Source organism: Papio anubis, chromosome 9 (assembly GCF_008728515.1).
Source record: "Papio anubis isolate 15944 chromosome 9, Panubis1.0, whole genome shotgun sequence".
NCBI lineage: Eukaryota > Metazoa > Chordata > Mammalia > Primates > Cercopithecidae > Papio > Papio anubis.
This window is the reverse complement of record NC_044984.1, coordinates 117555804-117583003: the sequence shown is the minus strand read 5'-3', so window position 1 is coordinate 117583003 and position 27200 is coordinate 117555804. Positions and strand designations below refer to the sequence as shown.

The following is a 27200-nucleotide window of genomic DNA, read 5'->3' as shown; positions in this document are numbered from 1 at the left end:
ATTCAGTTCTAGTGATAACTTTCTTATCAGATTGGTATAAAACATCAGCCTTGTTAGAGCTGTTATTTCTCAAACCTTCCTTGCATCAGAGTAGGTAAGAATTCGAGTTTGAAAGGTAAAATGAAGTCATACACAGAGCTTAAAAGAACAAGCCAGGCATGGCAGCGTGCACCTGTACTCCCAGCTACTTGGGAGACTGAGGCAAGAGCATCTCTTAAGCACAGGGATTTGAGGCTGCAGCAAGCAATGATCATGCCACTGCACTCCAGCCTGGGTGACAGAGTGAGACCTCATCTCTTTTTTTTTTTTTTTTTTTTTTTTTTTTGAGACAGAGTGTCGCTCTGTCACCCAGGCTGGAGTGCAGTGGCCAGATCTCAGCTCACTGCAAGCTCCGCCTCCCGGGTTCACGCCATTCTCCTGCCTCAGCCTCCCGAGTAGCTGGGACTACAGGCGCCTGCCACCTCGCCCGGCTAGTTTTTTGTATTTTTTAGTAGAGACAGGGTTTCACCGTGTTAGCCAGGATGGTCTCGATCTCCTGACCTCGTGATCCGCCCGCCTCGGCCTCCCAAAGTGCTGGGATTACAGGCTTGAGCCACCGCGCCCGGCCAGACCTCATCTCTTAAAGGGGGGAAGAAAGAACAGCATGAATGCCAGGATATCTTTAAAATAGTCAGTTGGCCAGAGTAGTTATTTCCTGTTGGTAAACTTGAAAATAGGCTTTTATTTTGAACACGGCACAAATCAGGTGAAATACCTGTAGGTTGTTTGCAATATTTTAGCCTTGGCTTCTTTTAAAAATTAGAAAGGTTTTTTTTTTTTATTTTTAATTTTTTTTTTTAAAGCTCTGTTTTTGGAAGTTAAGCCTGCTTCCTCATTTGTGAAAGTGCTACCTATTGTATGCATGGTTATATACATATTAGGATTAAACACATTAGAATGCAGTTGATTTGACAATTTAATTTTATTTTTATTTATAAGTGTTATGTTTTGATCTGTAGTCAAATTTATATAACTTGTGATATTAAGTCCATTTGTTCCTTTTTATTCAGTTGTATGGGAAATGTTCCTTTGTAGAGTTTTAATGTATTTGTTTTTCTGTTTTTCTATTTATAGTCACTGATTTTTGTTTAGCTTTTGTTTTATTTTTTTTTCTTTTTTGAGACAGAGTCTTGCTCTGTCGCCCAGGCTGGAGTGAAGTGGCGAGATAATGGCTCCCTGCAACCTCCACCTCCCAGGTTCAAGCTGATTCTCCTGTCTTGGTCTCCCGAGTAACTAGGATTACAGGCGAATGCCACCACACCTGGCTGATTTTGTATTTTTAGTAGAGATGGGGGTTTCACCGTGCTGGCCAGGCTGGTCTTGAACTCCTGACTTCAGATGATCCACCTACCTCGGCCTACCAAAGTGTTGGGATTACAGGTGTGAGCCACCGCACCTGGCCTATTTAGCTTTTTAAATAATGGTGATGTTTTACTATGAAAAAGGTTTATGGACTTGCAACTCTTTTTTTTTTTTGAGACAGAGTCTCACTCTGTTGCCAGGCTGGTGTGATCTTGGCTCACTGCAACCTCCACCTCCCGGGTTCAAGTGATTCTCCTGCTTCAGCCCCCCGAGTAGCTGGGACTACAGGTGCGCACCAACCACCATGCCCAGCTAATTTTTGTATTTTTAGTAGAGACGGGGTTTCACCACCTTGACCAGGATGGTCTCTATCTCTTGACCTTGTGATCCACCTGTGTCGGCCTCCCAAAGTGCTGGGATTACAGGGGTGAGCCACCGTTCCCAGCCATAGACTTGCAACTCTTTTACCACCCATTTTTTAGGAAGACCTGTTAAATAAACTGTGGTTGAGCTATATTTTAAATTTGTTGAAATGTACTTAATTTATCTTTATTGCTTTTGAATTAGAATGATTTCAAAACTTGAAGCTCAGGTCAAGCAAGTAGAACATGAAAATATGTTAAGCCTTCGTCACAATTCTAGAATTCATGTGAGACCCTCGCGTGCCAAGTAAGTTATTTCATTTACTCTCTGTAAAGCTAGAAATAGGTGCATGCTTTTATTAAGACGAGAAGCTCATCTGTCTAAATCATAAGAAAGTCAGGGTTAAATGTCATTACAGAACTTAGATGTGTTAAATTAATTACTGAACATTGTAAACCCTCTTATGCGGGGGCATTTGCTAAAATGAGGAAATATAGTAGGATCAAATTGGGATCCTTGGAATGGATTTTGTTCTTTGCCCAGCTGTGTGACCTTAGGCAAGTCACTTACCGTTTTTGGAATTCATTTTTATTATCTGTAAAAATAAGGACAAGAGGCTAGAACATCTCAAAAGGTCTTTTAGCCCTAAAATTTTAGACATTTTATTCCCATGTTATGGAAGGAACTATGAAGATTGATCTTCATTAGGTTGTATGGGTTTTCTTTCTAGTTTTTTAGTTCTTTCAGAATTAGCTTGGCTGTAATCTCAGCATTGTCTTGGTGATACCCTTAAAGAATACATTATTTTTATATTAGAACTGGCTTTTATTATGATTTTGGTGTAAATAAAGAATATTAATAAGTAAATAATAACTTTATAATGACATTTATCAGAAAAATGATTTTAAATTGTAATTTGTGACCCAAGTTGTAATTGTCAAATGAGGAGCTCTTTCTAGGGCTGGGCACAGTGGTTCATGTCTGTAATTCCAGCATTTTGGAAAGCCAAGGTGGGAGGATCGCTAGAGACCAGGAGTTCCAGACCAGTCTGGACAACATGGCGAGAGACCATCTCTATAACATAAAATAAATTTTAAGAGAAGCTTTTTCTAAGTCTTTGTTAATTAATTTTAGTAGAACATGGAAAATTCTTCTTCTTTTTTTTTTTTTTTTAAAGAAAAGATGTAAGTAACAAATTGAACATTTGAGAGAGATAAAAGAGAGAGCTTCGGGTTGGGGGCCAGGGAAGACCTTTCTTTGGAGGAGGCTCATAAGCAGAGGAGTCACCTGTGCATAGAGTTGCTGGAGCAGAAGGTGTGGGGTGAGGGATAGGAGGGGTGGGGTGTCTGGGAGGTGGTCCATGCAGAGAAATTGCCTTGCTAAGTCCTCAGGTAGGAAAGAGCTTAGCATGTTTGAAGAACCTTAGGGAGGTTAGTGTGGCTTGAATATTTCCAGCAAGAGGCAAAATCGCCTTAGATGAAATCAGAGATTGAACATTTATAGCTTTCTAAGCCATGGTTAAGAGTTGGATCTTGCCCTAAGTCCATTGGGAAGCCTTTGAAGGTTTTTATGTGGTAAAATGATGTTATCTAATTGTTATTAAGGTACCTGTCATGAGAAGATGGAGTAGGAAAGAAGCAGGAAAGAAGAAGGAGTAGGAATGGAAGCAGGAGACTAGTTAGGCTGGTGCAGTGCTAGGAGAGAGATGGTGTTAGCTGGGTGGTGGTCACAGAAATAGACAAAAGAGAATCTTCGGGAGAGATTCTAGAGGTAGGATCTATAGGATGTGGTTGTGGATTGGATGGCAAGGTAAGAAAGGGAGGTGTTGGAATAATTCCTTGGTTTCTGTCTCGAACAACTAAAGGTACCTCGTTCATATGTTGAACTTAGGGAAGAGATCAGAATTTCCATCTTGAATATTTTTCATATTTATTCCAAGTAGAAATCAAATAGGCAATTATAAATGAGTTTGGAGGTCAAAAATAAGTTTTAGGATGGAGTGATAAATTTTGGAGTCGTGCTGGGCACGGTGGCTCACGTCTGTAATCCCAGCACTTTGGGAGGCCGAGGCAGGCAGATCACGAGGTCAGGAGACCGAGACCATCCTGGCTAACATGGTGAAACCCCGTCTCTACAAAAAATACAAAAAATTAGCCAGGCGTGGTGGCGGCCGCCTGTAGTCCCAGCCACTCGGGAGGCTGAGGCAGGAGAATGGTGTGAACCCAGGAGACGAAGCTTACAGTGAGTCGAGATCACGCCACTGCACTCCAGCCTGGGCGACAGAGTGAGACTCCGTCTCAAAAAAAAAAAAAAAAAAAAAAAAAGAAATTGGAGTCATCTCTTTCTAGATGTGCCTAAAGTTGTAGAATGGATGCCAACTGAGTGTGTTTAGTGAGAAGCAGGCCTGGGGCAAGAACTCTGACACTGGTGTTGGATAGAGAGAGCTGGCAAAGGAACCCGAGAAAGTGCTGCCAAAAAGCTAGAGGAAAACAAGCAGCTACCGGTATTGAGTGCAAAACCCAACCTGTGTTTTCCCCGTGCTCTCACACCAGCACAACAATAGACTCAGAAGACTTTTGTGACCCAGAATGTGTGGTATTTCTCCTCACCAGCAAGCGAGCAATCAGTTCTTCATGGCACCCAGCTGGGTGGCCTCCCATTCATCTCTGATACTATCTACCCAGAGATAGGGTCAGATCCCATAAGCTGAGGGCTCAGTCCCCAAGACTACCCCATTTCAGACACCATTTGCAAGTCCAGGCCTCCAGAACGTCTAACCAACTGGCTTCAAGTTGAGGTTCCCATAACCCTCTCTTTGGGTTTGATTAATTTGCCAGAGTGGCTCGTATAACTCAGAGAAACATGTTTACCAATTTATTACAGATGGTATTTTAAAGGATACAAAAAAAACAGCCAGTTGAAGAGATACAGAGTAAGGTCTGGAGGATCTCCAGCACAGGAGTTTCTTTCCCTGTAGAGATGGGGTGTGCCACGCCCCCTAGCGCGTGGATAAGCTCTTGTTTAGCTCTCCAGAAGCTCTGGAGCCCTGTCCTCTTGGGCGTTTTATGGAGGCTTCGTTGGATAGGCCTGATTGAAGCTTGGACAACTGTGTTGAAATGTGATTGCACAGAAAGGATGTGATCTAAACCTAGCAAGGCCTGTCTGTTCAGATCCTTCTTGGCCTCTTTGTGCAGCATTGCTTCCTCCAGAGGATGAAGCAGGACCCTCTCTGATTTGAATGAGAGTCTTATGACCCATAATCAGATTAGAGTCCTACCCTGGTAAGGTAAAAGGAAGACAGGAGAAGGTTAGATATTCTGTTGACTGCAACAAGGGATATGGAAGTTATGAGCCAGGAACTGTGGACGAAAACTGATGTATAATATATGTCATAATCTCACATTGCTGCTTGAGAGATCAAGGTGAAGACTGCAAGGTCTTTGCAAGCTGGAGGCTAATGCTTAGTGAACAGTTTGGATAGAGTGATTATCAGTAGAAGCCCATTCAGAGTGTACTCAAGAGTGAATGCAGGCTGGGCATGGTGGCTCACACCTGTAATCCCAGAACTTTGGGAGGCTGAGGTGGGTGGATCACCTGAGGTCAGGAGTTCGAGACCAGCCTGGCCAATATGGCAAAACCTCATCTCTACTAAAAATACAAAAATTAGCTGGGTGTGGTGGCACGCACCCGTAGTCCCAGCTACTCAGGAGGCTGAGGCAGGAGAATCGCTTGAACCTGGGAGGCAGACATTCCAGTGAGCCAAGATTGCACCACTGCATTCCAGCCTGGGTGAGAAAGTGAGACTCTGTCCCCCCAAAAAAAAGAGAAAACTGTATGACATTCAAATTTTGGTGTCCACAAATAAAATTTTTATGGAACGCAAGCGTATTCACTTACATATCGTCTTTGGCTGCTTTTGTGCAACAGCAAAGTGAAGTAGTTGCAACAGACACTGGCCCATAAAACCTCAAGTGTTTACTATCTGGCCCTTTACAGAGAGAATTTGCTGATCCTCAGCTAGATAGTCAACATGGATTAATCTTAAGGACATAATATAGAACAACAAAAAACGAGTTGCAGAAGAAATAGGATACTATTTATATTGACTTTAGAATGTGAAGCAATTTTGTATTTCTTATGGGTTCATGCAAATGTAGTAAAAGTATGAAAACTTGCATGGGAATGCTGAACACAAATTTAGAATAAATGTTTGCTTTTGGGAGGGAAAGAATGAGATTAGAGAGGTGCACAGGGGCTTTAGTTGTCTTTATAGTGTTCTACTCTTAATTTAAAGAATACATAACCAAGATTTTATAAAGCTGGATGGTTGGTGCATGAGTATTACCTGTATGTCTATGTGTGCTTGAGATATTATATATATGTGTGTATGTATATATAAATTTTCTTTTTTTTTTTTTGAGATGGAGTCTTGCTCTGTCACCCAGGCTGGAGTGCAGTGGCACAATCTCGGCTCCCCGTAACCTCTGCTTCCCATGTTCAAGCGATTCTCCTGCCTCAGCCTCCTGAGTAACTGGGATTACAGGTGCCCGCTACCATGTCCAGTTAATTTTTATATTTTTAGTAGAGATGGGGTTTTGCCATGTCGGCCAGGCTGGTCTCAAACTCCTGACCTCAAGTGATCTGCCCACCTCAGCCTCCCAAAGTACTGAGATTATAGGCGTGAGCCACAGTTCCTGGCTGATATTTTATTTTATTTTTGAGACAAAGTCTTGCTCTGTCGACCAGGCTGGAGTGCAATGAGCAGATCTTATTCATCATAACCTTGTTCCCCGAGTTCAACGATTTCTCACCCCTCAGCCTCCTTCTGAGTAGTTGGGACTGACAGGCATGCCCAATTTTCTCATACCAAGCAACTTTGTATTTTTAAGAGATGGGGTTTACCTTTGCTGGCCAGGCTGGTCTCAACTCCTGACCTCAAGTGATCTGGCCTGCCTTGGCTTCCCAAAGTGCTGGGATTACAGGTGTGAGCCACTGTACCTGGCTCTGGCCGATATATTTTTAAAGTGAACAGGAAACTAACAAAAAGCAAAAGTATCCAGAAGATTAAAGAACTCTTTTTTTTTTTTGAGATGGAGTCTCTGTCACCCAGGCTGGAGTGCAGTGGCTGATCCTCGCCTCACTAGCAAGCTCTGCCTCCCGGTTCTTGGCCATTCTCCTGCCTCAGCTCCCAAGCAGTTAATTACAGGCGCCACCACCTCACCTGGAAGCTAAGGTTTTTGTATTTTTTAGTAGAGACGGGGTTTCACTGTGTTAGCCAGGATGGTCTCGATCTCCTGACCTCGTGATCCGCCTGTCTCGGCCTCCCAAAGTGCTGGGATTACAGGCTTGAGCCACCGCGCCCAGCCCTGAAAGAACTCTTACAAATCAATAAGAAAAGGATAACTTTCTTAACAAAAAATGGTAAAAGAATATAACAAGCAGTTCATGGAACCGTGATGGCTAATAAAAATGAGAACATGTTAATTGTCATGAAAATGCACATTAAAACGATAAGATACAATTCACACCGTCGGACAGGTCAGACTTAAAATTGGATCACTTTAACGTTTGGCAAAAGATATGGAGAAACAGGAACTCTCAAAGTAATGAATGACAGTGGATACATCTTGTCTAGAGAGTGATTTGGCAACATCCAGAGAGGGTGAAGATGTGCACGCCCCAGATCCCACAGTTCCATGTTAAGATGTTTGCCTTAGGGGCATTTTCACACGTGTTAATTTTAGCATTATCGAAAGGCTGCATATTAAAAACCACATTTCCGCTGCAGGGAGAAAGGACAAATATATTCATACTATTGGTAAATGATTAAAATGAATAGAGCTTATATGTACTAACACAGATAAATTTCAAACATAACATTGAACAGAGAAAGCATTAAAGGCCAGGTGTGGTGGCTCACGCCTATAATTTCAGCATTTTGGGAGGCCAAGGTGGGGAAATCGCTTGAGCCCAGGAGTTTGAGACCAGCCTGGGCAACATGGCAAAACCCCATCTCTACAAAAAATACAAAAAGTTAGTGGTCGGATGCGGTGGCTCACGCCTGTAATCCTAGCACTTTGGTAGGCTGAGGCAGGTGGATCATGAGGTCAGGAGTTTGAGATCAGCCTTACCAACGTGGTGAAACCCTGTCTCTACTAAAAATACAAAAAAATTAGCCGGGTGTGGTGGCATGCACCTGTAATCCCAACTACTCGCGGGGCTGAGGCAGGAGAATTGCTTGAACCTGGGAGGTAGAGGTTGCAGTGAGCCAACATCGAGCCACTGCACTCTAGCCTGGGTGACAGAGCGAGACTCTGTCTTAAAAAAAAAAAGCTGGGTGTGGTGGTTGGTGGTTCCAGCTGCTTGGGAGGCTGAGGTGCGAGAATCGCTTGAGACTGAGGGTCGAGGCTGTACTGAGCCATGATCATGCCACTGCACTTCAGCCTGGGGGACAGGGTAAAACCCTGTCTCAAAAAAAGCAAAAGACATTTAAAAATGTTTATTAATACATTATGCCTTCTGTGTAATTTAAAAAAATACAACTATATACATAAAACTTGGTCTTCTAATTAAATACAAATTTGGCAAGATTGGGTTGGGCGCCGTGGCTCACTCCTGTAATCCCAGCACTTTGGGAGGCCGAGGTGGGCAGATCACTTGAGGTCAGGAGTTTGACCAACATGATGAAACCCCATCACTACTAAAAATACAAAACTTAGCTGGGCACAGTGGTGGGCCCCTATAATCCCAGCTACTCTGGAGGCTGAGGCAGGAGAATTGCTTGAACCCGGTAGGCAGAGGTTGCAGGGAGCCGAGATCACACCACTGCACTCCAGCCTGGGTGAAAGAGCAAGACTCCATCTCAAGAAAAAAAAAAAAATTGACAAGATCTCAGCATTTATTAAAACTGAGAATGGGTGAGTAGATGCTTGTTATTGTATTCTTTGTAATTTTCCAAGAATGTTTGAAATAGTTGTTTTTTTTTTTTTTTAGATGGAGTCTTGCTCTGTAAGCCCCAGGCTGGAGATGCAGGCGATCTGGCTCGCCTGCAACTCCGGCACTCCTGGGTTCACGCCGTCTCCTGCCTCATCCCAGTAGCTGGGACTGATGCCCACCACTGCGCCCAGCTAATTTTTTTTTTGTATTTTTAGTAGAGATGGGGTTTCACTGTGTTAGCCAGGATGGTCTTGATCTCTTGACCTTGTGATCTGCCCACCTTGGCCTCCCAAAGTGCTAGGATTACAGGCATGAACCAATGCGCCCGGCCCTGAAATAGTTCTTAATTTAAAAACTGGGCCGGGCGGGTAATCCCAGCACTTTGGGAGGCCAAGGTGGGCAGATCACGAGGTCAGGAGATTGAGACCATCCTGGCTAACACGGTGAAACCCTGTCTCTACTAAAAACACAAAAAATTAGCTGGGCATGGTGGCAGGCGCCTGTAGTCCCAGCTACTCGGGAGGCTGAAGCAGGAGAATGGTGTGAACCCAGGAGGCGGAGCTTGCAGTCAGCCGAGATCACGCCACTGCACTCCAGCCTGGGCAACAGAGGGAGACTCCGTCTCAAAAAAAAAAAAAGAGGGAAAGAGTGACTGGAATTGAAGTGAATGTAGATAAAAGAGACAGCTCTAAAATGTTTGGTCGTGAAAGGGGACAGACAGAAGACAAGCGTTGTTTCATGGTTTCTGGTGTTTCTTTGAAGTTTGACTCAAAAGTTTCACCTGTCAACGAAGGTGGGATGGGAGGTTTGAGGAGGGTGGAAAGGGTGTGAGATAGTCATGTTTGGAGAATTGAAGCTTGTTGGTTACAGAAAGTCACGTTGCCAGGCGGTTTGGGGTGTCCGCCTGAGGTGTTGATGAGTCTGCCCAGCTGGTGGCTTTTTTCCAGCAAAGCTCAGTGATAGGAGTTTAGACCCTGAAGCACAGCCTTTGTAGTCAGCCAGTCCTCAGATTTTGCTGCCAGTCAGGTGTGGCGAAAGGTGAGCAAGAAAGCATGAGTGTGGACTCCAGGGTAGATCAAGAGGACCTAGTCAGGCTAGGAGGGGTTGATAAACGGAAAGTGGAGAGGCCAAGGATTGTAGGTCACGTTGCTGATGCTTGAGGGCTGGAGGCAGAATAGGGGCGGAGTCTTTGGAGTATTGGTTTCTTAAGGGGAGTGTGTTCTCTGCTTATAACAAAAGCCAGCAACTACCCTCTGAGGTTGCTAGCTGAGGAGTAGAGGGTCACCTCACTGGAGAGAGCGGTCAGGAAGTTGCCTAGTATGAAAACAGGAATAGGTGTGGAGAAAACAAGGCAGGCTGCAAAGTCTGGGGAATGACTGGGGGTTAACAGGATGGTGGGAACCTCAGATGAGCTGGGAGAGCGATAGTCTAGAACTGCACTGTTCAGTACAGTCCTGCCAACAGCCACTATTACTATTTAAATCAATCATGTCAAGCTAAAATGAGCAACAGAGACTGACTCTCCAAAGAAATTTATTTGGAAATGTTGGGGGTTTGCAATCTGAAGGATGCATGCTGTGGTGAACCATAAGCATGTCCAAAGGGGTTGGGACACAGGAAACTTTAAAAGACAAAGGGCAGTCCACAGTCCACTAAGCTATGTGAAAACCAAGACCCCTGGTTACAGGAGCATGTTGCAGGCATTAGCATTAGCTCAATGGTGGAGACATTCCTTGTTAGGGATGTTTCCGTGTACAAACAGCTTATTATCTGGAATACTGTGGTTCTGAGGAATTCAGAATAGTTCCCATAATCAGCATCTGTGTGAGAGGGCTGCTCCTTTGTGCCTCCCAGCTCCATTTTGTGGGAGTTTGACCTTAGTGACTCCATTTTGATACTGAAAACTTACTTTATTAAAATTAAGATATTATAATTGGTTCTTCAGTCTCACCAGCCACATTTCAGGTGTTCAGTAGTGACACCTGACTTGTGACTGCTGCATTGGACAGTGCAGATAGCGTTTCTGGTTTTGCAGAAGACTCTGTTGGACAGTGCTGGTCTGAAGGGAACAAGAAGGGCAGCCCTGCTTCATTCAACGCCTTACCCTCAGCTACAGTAGGGGCACAGAGCGTAAAGGGTGTGAAATGCCTGAGAGACAGTGAGGGGAATGTTCAGAGCCACAAGTACCTGAATCTTGACTGAGATTCAGGAGTAACAGAAACCTAGAAGAACAGTTAAGTTGAATCATAAAACTGTAAAATAAATTGTATCTAAAATATAGATTGTTACATGTGGTTTTAAAATTACTGTACAAATGTGTAAATACTGTTTGAGAGCAGATTGTTTATACGCACATGCAGTCTGAATTGAAGTGCAGACCTTTATAATGCCTGTTTTCATTCTAATAGCACACTAGCAACTTCAGATGTCAGCAGGCGGAAGTGGCTGATTCCAGGTGCAGAGTATTCCATCTTTACTGGCCAGCCTCTGGACACCCAGGACAGTAACACGGATAACCAGCTGGAGGAGACCTGTAGCACTGGGTGAGATAACTTTGCTAAAGATTCTATTTAGGGATGTTATGTTTTCTTAGAGATTTCAATTGCTTTTAAATGTTCAGGAAGCCATCTCTTTGGTTGTTTAATGTCTTAATTTTGAGAAGATGACTTTTTATTTTACTTTGAAAGGCTACTACTTTTAGAATATTTTACTTCCATGAGCTCTGCTGAGCTTCCCCACCTGTGCTCAGTGGCACAGTATGGGTTTGTGATTAGGATAGGATGTCAATCCTCAGGCCAGACACGGTGGCTCACACCTGTAATCCCAACACTTTGGGAGGGCAACGTGGAGGATTGCTTGAGCCCAGGAGTTCGAGACCAGCCTGGGCAGCATGACAAAATCCCACCTCTACAAAAAATAAATATATTAGCCGGGCGTGGTGACATGCGCCTGTAGTTTTAGCTACTTGGGAGGCTGAGGTGGGAGGATTACCTGAGCCTGGGGAGCTCAAGGCTACAGTGAGCTATGATTGCACCACTGCACTCCAGCCTGGGTGACAGAGTGAGACCTCGTCTAAAAACAAACAAAAGATGTAGATCCTCTCCTGCTTCAGATGGCTCTGGCCAGCCTGAGCCCCGAGCCTGCCTGAGCAGCCTCAGCCGCTTACTCCAGGGTACTGTGCGGATGCTGTCCCTCTAAGTATAAGATGTTAGAAGGATGGGAAAGCACTGTATGCAGGTTTAATTTATTTGCATTGCAAAGCATGCTCATTGTGGAGTATAATTGTCAACTCTGTTATTCCCCTAACAACCCCAGTAAAGTGTGTGTTTTAGCTTGGACTGTTGTAACAAGTTACCACAGACTGGGTGGCATAAACAACACACATTTCTTTCTTTACCTCTGAAGGCTGGAAGTACAAGATCAGGGTGCGGAGTGTTTGGTGAGGGCCCTCTTCCTGGTTATGTCCTCACGTGGCCTTTCCTTGGTGTGTGTGCACAGAGAGAGCGCTCCTGCTTCTTTCCCTTTTTCATAAGGGCATTAATCCCATCATGGGAGCTTCATCCTCATGACCTCACCCAATCCTAATTACCTCGTAAAGGCCCCACCTCCAGATACCATCACAATGAAGATTAGGGCTTCAATGTGTATGTTTGGTGTGGGGGTGGAGGGCAAGACACAGACGTTCAGTCCATAGCACTATATGTCTTAAAATTATTGTTTAAGGCACCATTCACCTCTGGAAAAGGATTCTTCACCTGGAAGTTCATCAACAAGCTTGTTGATAAAAAAGCAAAGAGAGACTTCAGACACACCGATCATGAGAGCTTTACAAGAACTTGATGAAGGAAAAATATTTAAAAATTGGGGGACACAGACAGAGAAAGAGGACACTTCCAATAGTGAGTATTTCCTGGTTTGAGTATTTCCTTGTTGAGATAGATAGGATATAGATATCTTTCCCCATTTATATTACCTTCGTTAAAATTAAAATCTTTAGGTAATGAAATTAGAAGTTTTAACTCTGTAAACTTGCTATTTTACTGCTACTTCAGCCCCATTTCATAGAGAATTGAATGTCCTAGTTAATAATTTATCACAATTCTGGCGTAACATGTACCTTCAAAGCCAATTGCATCTTACATTCTGATTATGAAAAAGGTTTACATGGCATTTTTTTTTTTTTTTTTGAGACAGAGTCTCACTCTTTTGCCCAGGCTGGAGTGCAGTGTGCAATCTCGGCTCACTGCAAACTCCACCTCCTGCATTCAACTGATCCTCCTGCCTCAGCCTCTCAAGTACCTAGAATTACAGGCGCCCTCCACCACCCTTGGCTAATTGTAATATTTTTAATAGAGATGGAGTTTCACCATGTTGGCCAGGTTGGTCTCAAACTCCTGGGTTCAAGTGGTCCACCCGCCTTGGCCTCCCAAAGTGTTGTGATTACAGGCGTGAACCACTTTTCCTGGCCTTACATGGCATTCCTAAGGATATTTGAAAAATTCCTGTCAGTCTGTCTTACTTGCACACATCAGAAAGCTGTGGTAGGCATTTGGTATTCATGAAGTGAGATACAACATTTCCTCTTCTTTCTTGGTTACTGAGCATCTGTAGATAAGGCAAGCAGTGTCTTTAATACTGTGTTTCTTCACAGGTCCAGGTCACCAATATGTTTCTCTCCTTTTCCTCTATGTTTGCTTGCTCAGACCCCTTAGTCATCCTGCCAGTGTCTTTGGGGTTACATCTCCCAAGCAGTGTCTCTTAGTAAATAAATTAATAACCTGCTTTCTAAAAATAACCCTCTTGAAAATCACCTTGAATGCCGATTGTAAACAGGGAACCAGAATGAATTCATTATAAACTCCCATATTTTTCTTCATCGAACATTTTTTATCATTATAATGCGGTGCATTTGCAAATAGTAATTATAACCTAGCTGATGAGAATAAATGCTTTGAACAGAACCTAAGCTGTGTGGCTTGGTGTGTAACCATGTGTAACCACCTGTTAATAAAGGTGGATAACTGAAGCTGAGGCTTGTTTTGATTTGTTTTTTGTTTTGCTTTTTTTTGGTCTGCTGTAGTAAATCCTCGGCAAACTGAAACTTCAGTTAATGCAAGTCGTTCTCCAGAAAAGTGTGCCCAACAGAGACAAAAGAGACTTAATTCAGCCTCACAGAGATCATCATCTTTACCACCTTCAAGTCGTAAATCAAGTACTCCAAGTAAGAATTAGACGTGTACATACATCTCTTGGGTTCAAAAGTGTGACTTCTGAGCTGTGCTCACTGCTTACCCATTTCCGATTTCTCTTGTATCCTCAGCACCTAGTAGAGTACTCTGGGCAGAGGACCCCTAAATAAGATCTTGTTCATAAATAAAATTGTCTGATCGCACAGATACTACAAATGTAAATGAAGAAATCTGTTTATTAACGTGAGATTTTTTTATTGTGCCCAGTAAATTGTTTACAACTAATACTAATAATTTATTGTGTCCACTAAATTGTTTGCAACTAATACTTAAAAATACTGCAGAGTTTTTAAGATCGTAGATAACTATCCAGATAATTCAATCAAATTAATCCAAGCTAGTCTGCAAATATACTTCTTATGTATTTGATCTCAAGTACTCAGCATTAGTCACCACTTTTCTTTAGCCAATTAATTACAGGTTTGGTTTTAAAGTTGAAGCATTGAATTTCTGTCCTGATTTTCCATTTTCACACCAGCTGAGGAGATTCTTATTACTGTGTTATAGGAATGTTCAGTAGTGTACTGCTGTTTCCATCTTATTTCCAGTCGACTTCTAAAATCCTGAAAAACCAGTTTTGAGTCAGAGTGCTGAAAGTACTGTCTGATATACTACAGTGTTACAGTAGTTACCTCTAGGTATTAGGATTATGAGTGGTTTTATTTTTTTGTACACTCTTATTTATCTTTCAAAGTTTTGCGTTGAAATTATATTCCTTTCAAAATTAGAAAAAAAATACTGAAAAAGAAACTTATGCTGATACATATAGAAGGAAAAGAATATTTCCTCTTCATTTTCTTCTATAGCAAAAAGAGAGATTATGCTAACACCAGTGACTGTGGCTTATAGTCCAAAGCGATCCCCTAAAGAAAACTTGTCCCCAGGATTTAGTCATCTGCTTAGCAAAAATGAGAGCAGTCCAATTCGGTAAGTTCTCTAAAATTGTAAAATAAAGTTTACTATATTAGTGATTTTTTTCCAAATGTTGACTTATGTCTCTAGCTATCACTAATTTTTCAGTTGCCAGTGGGAACTCTGTGGATTTCATTTAAATCATAAGGGAATATCATACTACAACTAAAGTACTGCAGTACAATGAACACAGTTTTTAACTGTAAACTTGCTATTACTAGATTTTAAATATCACCTCAGCACCCCTTTCAGCTTTTGTATGTAGAATGATAGATAGTTCTTTGTTTTCCTGAAAAGGTTTATGATACAGGAAAACTTTTGGGCCATTTGTACAGGAAAGTGGGCTTTACTGGTATGGCCCTGGCACCAAATGCATGTTTACCTGTGCTGCTGAGAATTTGTCCCCTCCGAAGTGCAGGCAGCTGTGTGTGCTGTTGATGGGGAGGGATGTTGCTTCTTGGTTCTAGACCCAACTCTGTCAGGCTCTTGCAGAGATGAGTTAAGCACATTGAACCTCAGTTTCTTCTTCTATAAAACGGGGATAATAATAACTACCCTGCTTATTTCATAAGGTTTTTATAAAGATCAAATGACATAATGTACGGGTAAGTGTTTTAAGTCTTTAGTATGTAAATACAATTTTGTTAGAAAATAGAAATTAAATTTCAGTTTTAGACAATTATATAACCAGCTTTCTTTTAAGAAAATACATAAATATGTGAGTTAGCTGGATGCCAGCTCATCTTTGTAGTGGAGATAGGGAAAATCAGTTAACATTTTTTTCTCACAAGTAACTTGCTTCATTCAATAGATTTGATATACTTTTGGATGATTTAGATACTGTTCCTGTGTCTACATTACAACGTACCAATCCAAGAAAGCAACTCCAGTTTCTTCCTCTAGATGACTCGGAAGGTATCTTTTCCTAAAAAATATTAGTTATGGTTTTAGTCATTCATTTTTTGAGATTCTGGTATCTCTCAGTGTTCTAAACATTATAAATCCTGCACTTAAATATTTTCCTGCTCAAGGGCCTCTGAAACTAAGCACTCATGATGCTACGTGTTGTTATGTCAATGTTGTTATCCTCATTGAAAAGTTGGGAAACTGAGGTACAGGGAATGTTGATGTTTAACTACCAGGGCCACAATATTCAGTTATTCTCTTTATTTTTATCCTCTATATGCCACTTAGGCTTTGGGTAACTTTTTTTTCTCATTTATATTCTAAATTTGGAATAAAGCTATAAGACAATGTATGTGCAGTCACTTGGGTAGGCCCTCAAAATGTTACCTGTTTAGTGTTGGTGTATGTCCACTAAATGTAATGTGTTATTTAGTTTTTAAACTTTTTTTTGCTTTAAGTTTACTTAAAATTCATTTATGTTTACATGAAGTTTGCTTAAGTTCATTAAGGGAAGTTGCAAAGATTGTCAAACAGAGGGCAAAGCTTTCAGAATTCTTTGGAGAAAAAAGCACTGAGTAAATATGATTGATTATTGTATCTCTTTTCATTACTTTTTTGGGCCATATAGCAGCTATATCCAGAAAGTGAAATTGGGCAACATATTTAATATATATGCAACCTACACAAAAAATTGATAAGAAATATAAGCGATTTCTCTCCTCTCTGACAGAAAAAACATATTCTGAGAAAGCCACCGATAACCATGTTAATCATAGCTCTTGCCCTGAACCGGTGCCAAATGGAATGAAGAAAGTATCTGTGAGAACAGCCTGGGAGAAGAATACATCAGTTAGCTATGAACAGTGTAAGCCGGTTTCAGTCACTCCACAGGGGAATGATTTTGAATATACAGCAAAAATTAGGACCCTAGCTGAAACAGAACGATTTTTTGATGAACTTACAAAAGAAAAGGACCAGGTAAAAACAAACAAATATTTTTAAAAATTGTTTTCTGAACTTAATGCTTATGTCTAAGGAGAAGGGAATTATTGAGTCAAACTGTCTCAGGAAATTACAACGGGATAACATACCAGAGCTGTGCTAGCAACGGATTTGAGCCATGTGGTCATTACTAATTGACAGAGGGAAATTAAGTTGAGATGAAATGGATAAGGAAATACTAAGCCAAAATCTTTTCTTTCCATTCTGTGTGATAAACTTCCCTGCCAGTAATTTAAACATTTTTTTTCGTGTGTTAACAGATTGAGGCAGCACTAAGCAGGATGCCTTCTCCTGGAGGACGAATCACTTTACAGACAAGATTAAATCAGGTGAAATGTCTTAGCTTGAATCTACTTTAGAGGCTTGATGCCAGTCAGTGTTCCATTTATCTAAGAGGGGTTTAAAAAATCATGGCACAGTGAAAATTAGACACACTGAAGCAGCAGTCAAAACTTTTAGCTTTTACAGGAAGTGTTTGATTATAGCAATTTTATAACTGCAAGCTAGCTTTCAGCAATAAAAATTGATTTTACCTTTAGACTTAGAGAAGAAGGTGTTCATGCCCTTGTATTTTCAAGAAACTAACTTGAGAGCAAATGGCAATATGCTTTTCAACAGATTTTACATTAAGTTAGTGCTCACAGATTGCCTCTCTTTTTGTTTGATTTCTCTCCTCAGATCTGTAATTTATTTCTGAACTCCTTTCCGTTAGCAAGCAGATAAAATGGTTACACTTTGGAAACTGAATAGCTGTAGAGGTTTAAAAAGTGAGCTGTGGGCCAGGCACAGGGGCTCATGCCTGTAATCCCAGCACTTTGGGAGGCTGAGGCAGGTGTATCACCTGAGTTCAGGAATTCCAGCCACTGCGCCCAGCCCCCAACTTCTTTTCTTCTGACTTTGTCTTTTTGTTCTGATAAATTTTAGTCAGTAATTTATAGGCCGGGCATGGTGGCTCATGCCTGTAATCCCAGCACTTTGGGAGGCCAAGGTAGGCTGATCACCTGAGGTCAGGAGTTTGAGACCAGCCTGGCCAACATGGTGAAACCTCATCTCTACTAAAAGTACAAAATTTAGCCGGGTGTGGTGGGGGGCGCCTGTAATTCCAGCTACTCAGGAGGCTGAGGCAGGAGAATTGCTCGAACCTGGAAGGTGGACATTGCAGTGAGCCAAGATCGTGCCACTGCACTCCAGCCTGGGTAACAGAGTGAGACACAGTCTCCAAAAAAAAAAAAAGTCCTTCAACTGAATTTTTCATGTTATGAAATGTCCTTCTATAACATCCTTTTAAATTAACCTACAATAGTCCATCAGCAGTAACATATTTAACCAATAATCTTTTATTAGAAATTTGGGTTGCTTCTAATTTTGGATATCGTAAATAAGGCTACAATAAAGTTCTTAAACATATCTCTTTGCACATGTAAGTATTGCCTTAGGAATCATTCCCAGAAGTAAAAATGCCAGGACCAAAGAAATGCAAATTTCTAAGGCTTTGGATATATGTCAAGTTGTAACCCAGGGTGTTTGAGACAATTTCTACTCCCACCTGCAGTGTATGAAGATAAGCTCTTCCCCATCCTGAAACCTGTATTTTTCTGGGGGAAAATAAAAACAACAACAAAAACCTGCCATGGCCTGGTGTGATGGCTCATGCCTGTAATCCCAGCATTTTGGGAGGCCGAGGTGGGCAGATCACGAGGTTAGGAGTTCGAGACCACCCTGGCCAACATGGCAAAACCCCATCTCTACTAAAAATACAAAAAATTAGCCAGGCGTGGTAGCACACGCCTGCAGTCCCAGCTACTCGGGAGACTGAGACATGAGAATCGCTTGAACCCGGGTGGTGGAGGTTGCAGTGAGCTGAGATCGTGCCACTGCACTCAGCCTGGGTGACAGAGCAAGACTCCATCTCCGAAAAAGAATAATAATAATAAAAAAATACCCGCCAATGTGATCGTTTTTTAAAAGGTGTGAGGTTGTCTTGGATAATCTTTATTTATTTTGGAGAGGAGTCTCGCTGTGCTGCCAGACTGGAGCGCAGTTGCGCAATCTCGGCTCACTGCAACCTCCAACAACCTGGTTCAACTGTTTCTCCTGCCTCAGCCTCCCGAGTAGCTGGGAGTACAGGCACGTGGGCCCAGCCTAATTGAAAGATATTTTGAGGCTGAGCACAGTGTCCCATGCCTGTAATCTCAGCACTTTGGGAGGCCAAGGCGGGCAGATCACTTGAGGTCAGGCATGGCCAGCCTGGCCAACGTGGTGAAACCCTGTCTCTATTAAAAATACAAAAAAATTAGCCGGTTGTGGTGGTGTGCTTGTAATCTCAGCTACTTGGAGGCTGAGGCAGGAGGTTCACTTGAACCCAAGAGTTGGAGGCTGCAGTGAGCTGAGATCGCATCACTGCACTCCAGTCTGGGCGACAGAGTGAGACTGTGTCTCAAAAAACAAAATTTTTGAGATAGAGTTTGATTCTCTTCTTAGGTTTCTTTTTTAATTTTTTTGAGACAGGGTCTCATTCTGTCACTCAGGCTGGAGTGCATTGGCACAGTCATAGCTCACTGTAGTCTTGACCTCTGAGGCTCAAGCAATCCTCTCACCTCAGCCCCTTCAGTAGCTAGGACAGCAGGCATGCACCACCACACCTGGCTAATTTTTAAAATTTTTTTGTAGAGGCAGGGGCTTGCAGTGTTGCCCAGGCTGGTCTTGAGCTCCTGGCCATAAGTAATTCTACCATGTTGGTCTCCTAAAGTGCTGGGATTACAGCCGTGAGTTACCATGCTTTGCCTTGTTTTTCTTTTAAAAAATGGTACGCGGCTGGGTGTGGTGGCTCATGCCTGTAATCCCAGCACTTTGGGAGGCTGAGGTGGACAGATTAGATCACCTGCAGTCAGGAGTTCAAGACCAACTTGGCCAATATGGCGAAACGCTGTCTCTACTAAAAATATAAAAATTAGCCAGGTATGGTGGTGGGCACCTGTAATCCCAGCTACTTGTGAGGCTGAGGCAGGAGAATCGCTTGAACGCAGGAGGCAGAGGTTACAGTGAGTTGAGATTGTGCCACTGCACCCCAGCCTGGGCAACAGAGTGAGACTCTGTCTCCCAAAAAAAAAAAAAAAAAAGTGAAAAAGTGGTATGCATATATATGTATGCAGAAAAAATAGGAAAGAGAACAGTTTTGTTTTTTTTTTTTTTTGCTTATTTATCTTCAAAGTTTTCTGTATTCTAGGTGTTCTATAATGAATCCTTTTATAATTAAAGAAAAACATTTTAAGTTTTATTTCAGGACACTATTGGAATTAATACTGAATAAATTAAAATGAGGCTAGTGTGGTGGCTTATGCCTATAATCCCAGCACTTTGGGAGGCCGAGGTGGGTGGATCACTTGAGGCCTAGAGTTCAAGACTAACCTGGGTGACATAATGAGACCTTGTCTCTGCAAAAAAAAAAAAAATGTTTAAAATCAGCCAGGTGTGGTGGTAGTTTCAGATACTCAAGAGGCTAAGGTGGAAGGATTGCTTGAGTCCAGGAGTTTGAGGCTGCAGTAAGCTTTTTTTTTTTTTTTTTTTTTTTGAGACGGAGTCTCGCTCTGTCGCCCAGGCTGGAGTGCAGTGGCCGGATCTCAGCTCACTGCAAGCTCCGCCTCCCAGGTCTACGCCATTCTCCTGCCTCAGCCTCCCGAGTAGCTGGGACTACAGGTGCCCGCCACCTCGCCCGGCTAGTTTTTTGTATTTTTTTAGTAGAGACGGGGTTTCACCATGTTAGCCAGGCTAGTCTCGATCTCCTGACCTCGTGATCCGCCCGTCTCGGCCTCCCAAAGTGCCGGGATTACAGGCTTGAGCCACCGCACCCAGCCTGCAGTAAGCTATGCTTGTGCCACTGCAGTTCAGCTTTGGGTGACAGAGCAAGACCCTGTCTCAACAAAAACACAGTAGTATCTATAATGATATATAGTTCAGGTATTATTTAACAGTAATATTGTTTATTTTAAAATAGCAATTGTTAATTCGTTGTGAAATCTATTGTTTTTTAGAAAAGTATAAAAGCATCCTTCAGTGTTCTTTCTTTTTTTCGTTTTTTTAAGACGGGGTCTCGCTCTGTCGCCCAGGCTGGAGTGCAGTGGCCGGATCTCAGCTCACTGCAAGCTCTGCCTGCCGGGTTTACGCCATTCTCCTGCCTCAGCCTCCCGAGTAGCTGGGACTACAGGCGCCCGCCACCTCACCCGGCTAGTTTTTTGTATTTTTTAGTAGAGACGGGGTTTCACCGTGTTACCCAGGATGGTCTTGATTTCCTGACCTTGTGATCCGCCCATCTCGGCCTCCCAAAGTGCTGGGATTACAGGCTTGAGCCACCACGCCCAGCCTTTTTTTCCTTTTTAACTTAGAAATTTTGGTGAGAAGAAAGTTACTTGATCTATGTACGTGTGGGATGTGGCACTGATCAAATGTGTCCATTTCTTCTGGTGAAATGTGTGAAGCACCTCCTAGGTTCCTCTTGTACTGTTCTCACTTCAGAGCCAAAGATTTATCCCCTTCCAGTCGGTTGTATTGCTATTACTAGAATTTCCGTATACCTCAATGTGTCAAACATATTGAGAATATTTTAAAGTGCAGCAGTTATTTGGAATAGTTGAAAAGCTAATTTATATTGTTCAGTTTAAAAGAAATCGTAAGATGATTTGTGTAGAAAGCAAAATAATTGTAATTTTAGTGTTTATACTTGCTCTTTTGCCAAAAGAAAGGTCAGTTTGGTGGTGATTATAGAACTTGATAGAGAATTCTAATTAAACTTTTCCCATTGTTTTTACCTAGGAAGCCTTGGAAGATCGTTTGGAAAGGATTAATCGAGAACTGGGTTCAGTTCGCATGACGCTAAAGAAATTCCATGTTTTGCGTACCTCTGCAAATCTTTGAGATTTGTAGCCATTAAATTTTGAGACATTTTTGTTTGCACTAATGTATAATTATGCAGTCAGAAAAGGCAAACTATTTTGTACTGTTTATAAGCCTTCAAACAGTAGTTTTACAATCATGCTATTCTTACACTTGCTATTTTATACTTCAAATGGCCACATATTTTCAAGATATTTTTGTTATGCTCAGGAATCTCTTGTATATTTTACTATTTAAAAAGCATTATTTTTAAATAGTATGTGTCTCCAATTTATATCAAGAATAAGGAAATATAAGCAGGGGAAGCAGCTTGTTTCTAAACAAATAGTGTTATCCTTTTACAATTAACTTTACACACCAATTTTATAAACTTGTTCTACATTGTAAATACAATTCATTTTTTAAAACAATAAAGCTTAATAGCTTCCATAATGATAGATTAGTACATGCTGAATACATAAACAATTACAGTGTACCTTGGATTTCAGTTGTGTTGAGGGTTTTAAAAAATGATAATACAATTCCTATTTGAAACATGTCTTAGAGTGAGTATCAGAATAGTAATAATGGACTCTTGGAAAGCTTTGAAAACTACATGAATATAACTCATTTTCTTTAAACTTTATTGTTTATAATAGAAAAATGAGAGGGATTGTAATTCTCTAATTTTATCTTTCTAAAAAAGTTAAACAATTGGAGAGCCCTCTGTGGAGGGCTCTCAGAGTAGCTCTCTGCCCATTGTTCTGAATTAACTTGTGTCCCACCCTGGACGATAAATGGACAGATAAACCCTTTGAAATACAAGCCACCACCCCATGAGGGATTAAGAGGGCAGCCTGGTTTTCTTAGTGTGCGTGGCTTCAGCTGTCCTTCATAGTTGTCATCTGGACATGTTCACCCCTTTCCACTCCTTCACCCTGGCCAAAAAGAAAAATATTTCCATTGTAGGTGCTGTAAGAACACTAGACTTTAGATCATCATAATCTACTGTATTTGTTAATGGACAGGGAGTGTGTCTGGATGAAGCCTGGTGCCTTCCCTTTGGCCTTGCAGAGGGCTCCAGCCCACTGCCTCTGTGGTAGCCGCTGGCTCTCAGAAGTAGCACGTGGGCAGGAAGCTCTCCTCTGATCCAGGAGCATTGCAGGTTTGTGTTGGGACTACTGGTTAAGTTGGAGCTGTGTAACCACTCACTTCTTTGTAGCCAGTCAGAACACAGTGCCCCACATATTCCAGCTCGGTACATGTTGATAAACAGTCTCATCCAAACTTTCAAAGTGGATTTGTACTGAACATGCTCAGGTTTTAAATTTTGGTTTGCTTTTGAGCTTTTCCTCCTTACGTGGCTCTTAATAAGTAGTTAGAATGAACCAAGCCATCACAGTTATTCCAAGCAGGCTCTCAAATGACCTTTGAGCACCCTTCACCTGGCTGGTCCCCAGGCCAGGGGTCCACAGCCCTGCTCCCTTCTCAGCAAGGAGGGTGGCCTGTCTGACAGTGCAGTTGAACCTTTGCTCCCTCCTCCTGCAACTTTTGAAGACTTCAGGCTAATCAAAATTACTTACAATTAGAATCAAGTGCCTTTATTCTTTTTTTTTTTTTTCTTTATGAGACAGAGTTTCACCCTTGTTGCCCAGGCTAGGGTGCAATGGCATGATCTCAGCTTACTGCCACCTCTGCCTCCTGGGTTCAAGGGATTCTCCTGCCTCAGCCTCCTGGGTAGCGGGGATCACAGGCATCTATCACCACGCCCGGCTGATTTCGTATGTGAATATGTGTGAGTGTGTGTCTGTGTGTGTGTATGTGTGTATATATATATATTTCTTTCTTTTTTTTTTTTTTTTTTTTCTTTTTTTTTTTAGTAGAGATGGTGTTTCACCACGTTGGCCAGGCTGGTCTCAAACTCCTGAACTCATGTGATCCGCCTGCCTCGGCCCCCCAAAGTGCTGGGATTACAGGCGGGAGCCACCACACCCGGCCTATTCTTGGTATTCTTTATTCTTGGTTTTCTTTTTTTTTTTTTTTTTTTTTTTTTGAGACGGAGTCTCGCGCTGTCGCCCAGGCTGGAGTGCAGTGGCCGGATCTCAGCTCACTGCAAGCCCCGCCTCCCAGGTTCACGCCATTCTCCTGGCTCAGCCTCCCGAGTAGCTGGGACTACAGGCGCCCGCCACCTCGCCCGGCTAGTTTTTTTGTATTTTTTTAGTAGAGACTGGGTTTCACCGTGTTAGCCAGGATGGTTTCGATCTCCTGACCTCGTGATCCACCCGTCTCGGCCTCCCAAAGTGCTGGGATTACAGGCTTGAGCCACCGCGCCCGGCCTATTCTTGGTTTTCTAGCCTTTGAAAAAAAAATTTAGTCTGGGTAAATAAAATGTTCATTTTAATCAAGCTCCAGTACAGCTTGTGTCAAGATCTAGTAAGACCCCCTTTAATGTGTTCCTGGATATGACATTAAAAACTAACTTGAAAATTGTTAGGATATTTCCTTGTTCCCTACTTTTATTGTAAAGTCTACTATATTCTTAAGAATAAAAAAATGCCATTTCAGAAGAGATGATAGTTTTATCTTGCCAAGGAATTATCTTCTTAGTAGCCTATATTGGCTTATTCCAAAAAGCGTTAAGCTCCATCAAAACATCTTCTGTGCCTCTCTCTCAGAAAGCACATGCTTTGATATTTGAAGTGTATAATAGATTGGAACTATCAGTCACTTATTTTTTAAAAAATTATTCTTTTTCATAGCTGTGAAGAGGGAAACCAAGGAAAATTCTTTCTGCTATCTTTCTCTTTGGTAATGCTTGTCTTATGAACACTCAACTGAAAAAACACTCCACCTAAAAGTAGGAAAGATGGCAATTCTAAATAGCAGCTATTATCCCGGGGGTAAACTATTTTTGTTGTTGGCTTCGGGCTGTGCTGCAAGTATTAATAGTTTAAAAAAAAAAAAACAAAAAACCCTAAGCAAATCTGCCACTTCTGGGAAGTGCCTTTTAAAATCAAATAGAAAGTGAACTCTCTCCTGATGTCTGGATCTGCCCCCTTCCTTTCCCTTTCTAAACCTCTGTTTGCAGGAGCTACTCCTGAGGTATGGAAGTGGCCTTTGTGACCAAAGGACTTTTCCAACTGAAGCAACAGATATAGCTAAAATGGCCGTGCTAGGGCTGTGCAGAGCTGGGCTTGGGACAAGAGAGGAGAGACTTGGAGCCAGAGAGACCTGGGTCACATCCTGGCACAGGCCTGCCTTCCTCAGCTATAAGATGAAATAAGAAAACTCCTTTCATTTTTTTTGAGACGGAGTCTCGCTCTGTCACCAAGGCTGGAATGCAGTGGTGCAATCTCGGCTCACTGCAAGCTCCGCCTCCTGGGTTCATGCCATTCTCCTGCCTCAGCCTCCTGAGTAACTGGGACTACAGGTGGCCGCCACCAGGCCCTGCTAATTTTTTGTATTTTCAGTAGAGATGGGGTTTCACTGTGTTAGCCAGGATGGTCTCGATCTCCTGACCTCGTGATCTGCCTGCCTCGGCCTCCCAAAGTGCTGGGATTACAGGCGTGAGCCACCGCGCCCGGCCGAAAACTCCGTTCATTAAGGGAGATTTTGTAAAGTGCCTGGTGCTTAGTAAGTGCTCAAGAAATACTACATTTCAGATTCATTGAGTTAAGTAGGCTTTTGAGGTAGCATACTTTTTTTTTTTTTTTTTTTTTGAGATGGAGTCTACTAGCTCTGTTGTCCAGGCTGGAGTGCAGTAGTGTGGTACTGGCTCACTGCAACCTCTGTCTCCTGGGTTCAAGCTATTCTCCTGCCTCAGCCTCCCGTGTAGCTGGGATTATAGGTGCGTACCACGCCTGGCTAATTTTTGTATTTTCAGTAGAGACGGGGTTCTCACCATGTTGGCCAGCCTGGTCTTGAACTCCTGACCCCAAATGATCCTCCTGCCTTGGCCTCCCAAAGTGTTGGAATTACAGGCATGAGCCACTGTGCCCAGCCTTGAGGTAGCACACTTGAAATAAAAAAGTAGATTATGTCCCAAGCAGTTGACCTGAAAACTGCCTTGGACTGACATTTGTTAGTTCTCTTCACCCTTTGCAAAAAACATGAGTTTTTTGGAGTTTAAATTGAGCTTCCTTCTGGTGTGTTTGGTTTTTTAACCACCAAAAATTTAACAAATTTGATAACCTGTCAAGTGTAAGTTCAGAAAGCACTTTGGTCTTATTGGTGACTTGGGGGTTATTTGATAATATAAATATAGGCTGTTTTTCTAAAAGTTATTGCCAGTATCCTCCAAATAATTGCCCCTTCAAATGTTTCATCTAAAGGTGATGGCCTGTGGGCAGAACCACGTGCGGGAAGTGCCTGCCAGTGGGCGTTAGGAGATGTATGGGGGGCCTGTGATAGCCAATCAAAAACTGTCCCCTTCTAACCCAGAAAAGCCACATGCTTTGCTGGACGCTGCTTGAAATCTGAACTCTGCACCTAAATATCTGGTAAAATTAGACACTTTTGTCACTTTAATTTTTAGATTATCTCAGAAGTTTTCACTAGATTTCAATGTGCCACTTGTGCTATGAGTATTTAAGAAGCTTTAAAAAATAAATGCACACCCGTAGCCTTTTAGGATTCAGACAGGTAGATTATATTTACCTGTCATGGGGGATCATGTATGGTTGACAGTTGCAGGTTTGATTAAATCCACTATATTGCACAAATTTTGCTGGAAATAATTTCCCGCCCTGCCAAGAGCTCTATGGTAGTTTGATAATAAACTACTACCCCAGTATTATTAGAAACTGTGTTACTAAGTCTTTTCTGCCTGATTTGTGCTTTATTTCCATAGACCTCTCAGATATGTGAGGAATCAAGCCATAAATGTGCATTTGCTGGACATTATATACCGTGTCATCTCTATGACTACAGATTTCAAGGATAATTTTTACATCTAACAATTTCACTGTAACAGTGACTGATAATGTGAAAAATGTGCTTTATACAGTGCTGCTGGTGGATAGACAAGTGCTTGCTGCAGTTGTTTCTGAATCTAGACAGATGCTGGCGTCGTGAAGCTGTAAGCTCTGCGGGAGCAGGGACCATCTCTTTCTTGCACTACGGGCACTCAATAAATACTCGTGGCTGTGAACTGGCGTGTGGCCTTCGTGTGTTTATTTATGCTAGTTGGCTGCGAGCGGGTTGTTGGTGATTTTAAGTCGCAGGCATAGAGAAGTCCTTGAGTTACGGGTTAAGGGGCGTCCATCCAGGAGTACAGTTCCCGCTGGGGCTCTGTGGGCTCCGCAGATCTTTCTGGATGGATCCTAGGGCACCTCTTGGTGGAGGGAAGGAGCTGAGGCGTTCTAAGTGATGATGGGACGCCTTGGTCCTCCTCTGCCTAGTCATGGTCAGGGGCACCTGGAGGCGAGTGGGAACGATGGCCTTCCTGGCCCGTTCGGCTGGGTTCTGCCGTGACCACAGGAGGTGAGCAGCCGTCAGGGGCTCGGCCTCCCCGGCTCCATCTGGAGTCATCTAGGCCGCCTTAATTTTAGCTTGTCCTCTCCAGGGGAGCACCGCCGGTTCCTCAGCCTTATAAGGCGATAAGAAGGGATGGGTCGCCCATCA

The 27200-nt window shown here is 42.5% G+C and overlaps 1 protein-coding gene across 16 annotated transcripts in view; it reads left to right on the top strand.

The window, feature by feature from the left end:
• MPHOSPH9 (M-phase phosphoprotein 9) overlaps positions 1–26732 on the top strand; it is an 84417-nt gene extending 57685 nt beyond the window's left edge. For 8 of the 16 annotated variants that reach the window (XM_009181955.4, XM_009181951.4, XM_017946288.3 and 5 more), the window contains 10 exons: positions 1909–2010; positions 11049–11183; positions 12364–12539; positions 13721–13861; positions 14696–14816; positions 15613–15716; positions 16438–16685; positions 16970–17038; positions 21519–22743; positions 25910–26732. In XM_009181955.4, the coding sequence (XP_009180219.1) occupies positions 1909–2010; positions 11049–11183; positions 12364–12539; positions 13721–13861; positions 14696–14816; positions 15613–15716; positions 16438–16685; positions 16970–17038; positions 21519–21620 (1198 nt within the window). In that variant the 3' untranslated portion in view covers positions 21621–22743; positions 25910–26732. Of the gene's footprint in view, positions 1–1908; positions 2011–11048; positions 11184–12363; positions 12540–13720; positions 13862–14695; positions 14817–15612; positions 15717–16437; positions 16686–16969; positions 17039–21518; positions 22744–25909 lie in introns of those variants that run through there. The other 8 variants (XM_021923108.2, XM_017946287.3, XM_017946289.3 and 5 more) reach the window with 8 other exon arrangements.
• Positions 26733–27200: the final 468 nt, after the last annotated feature.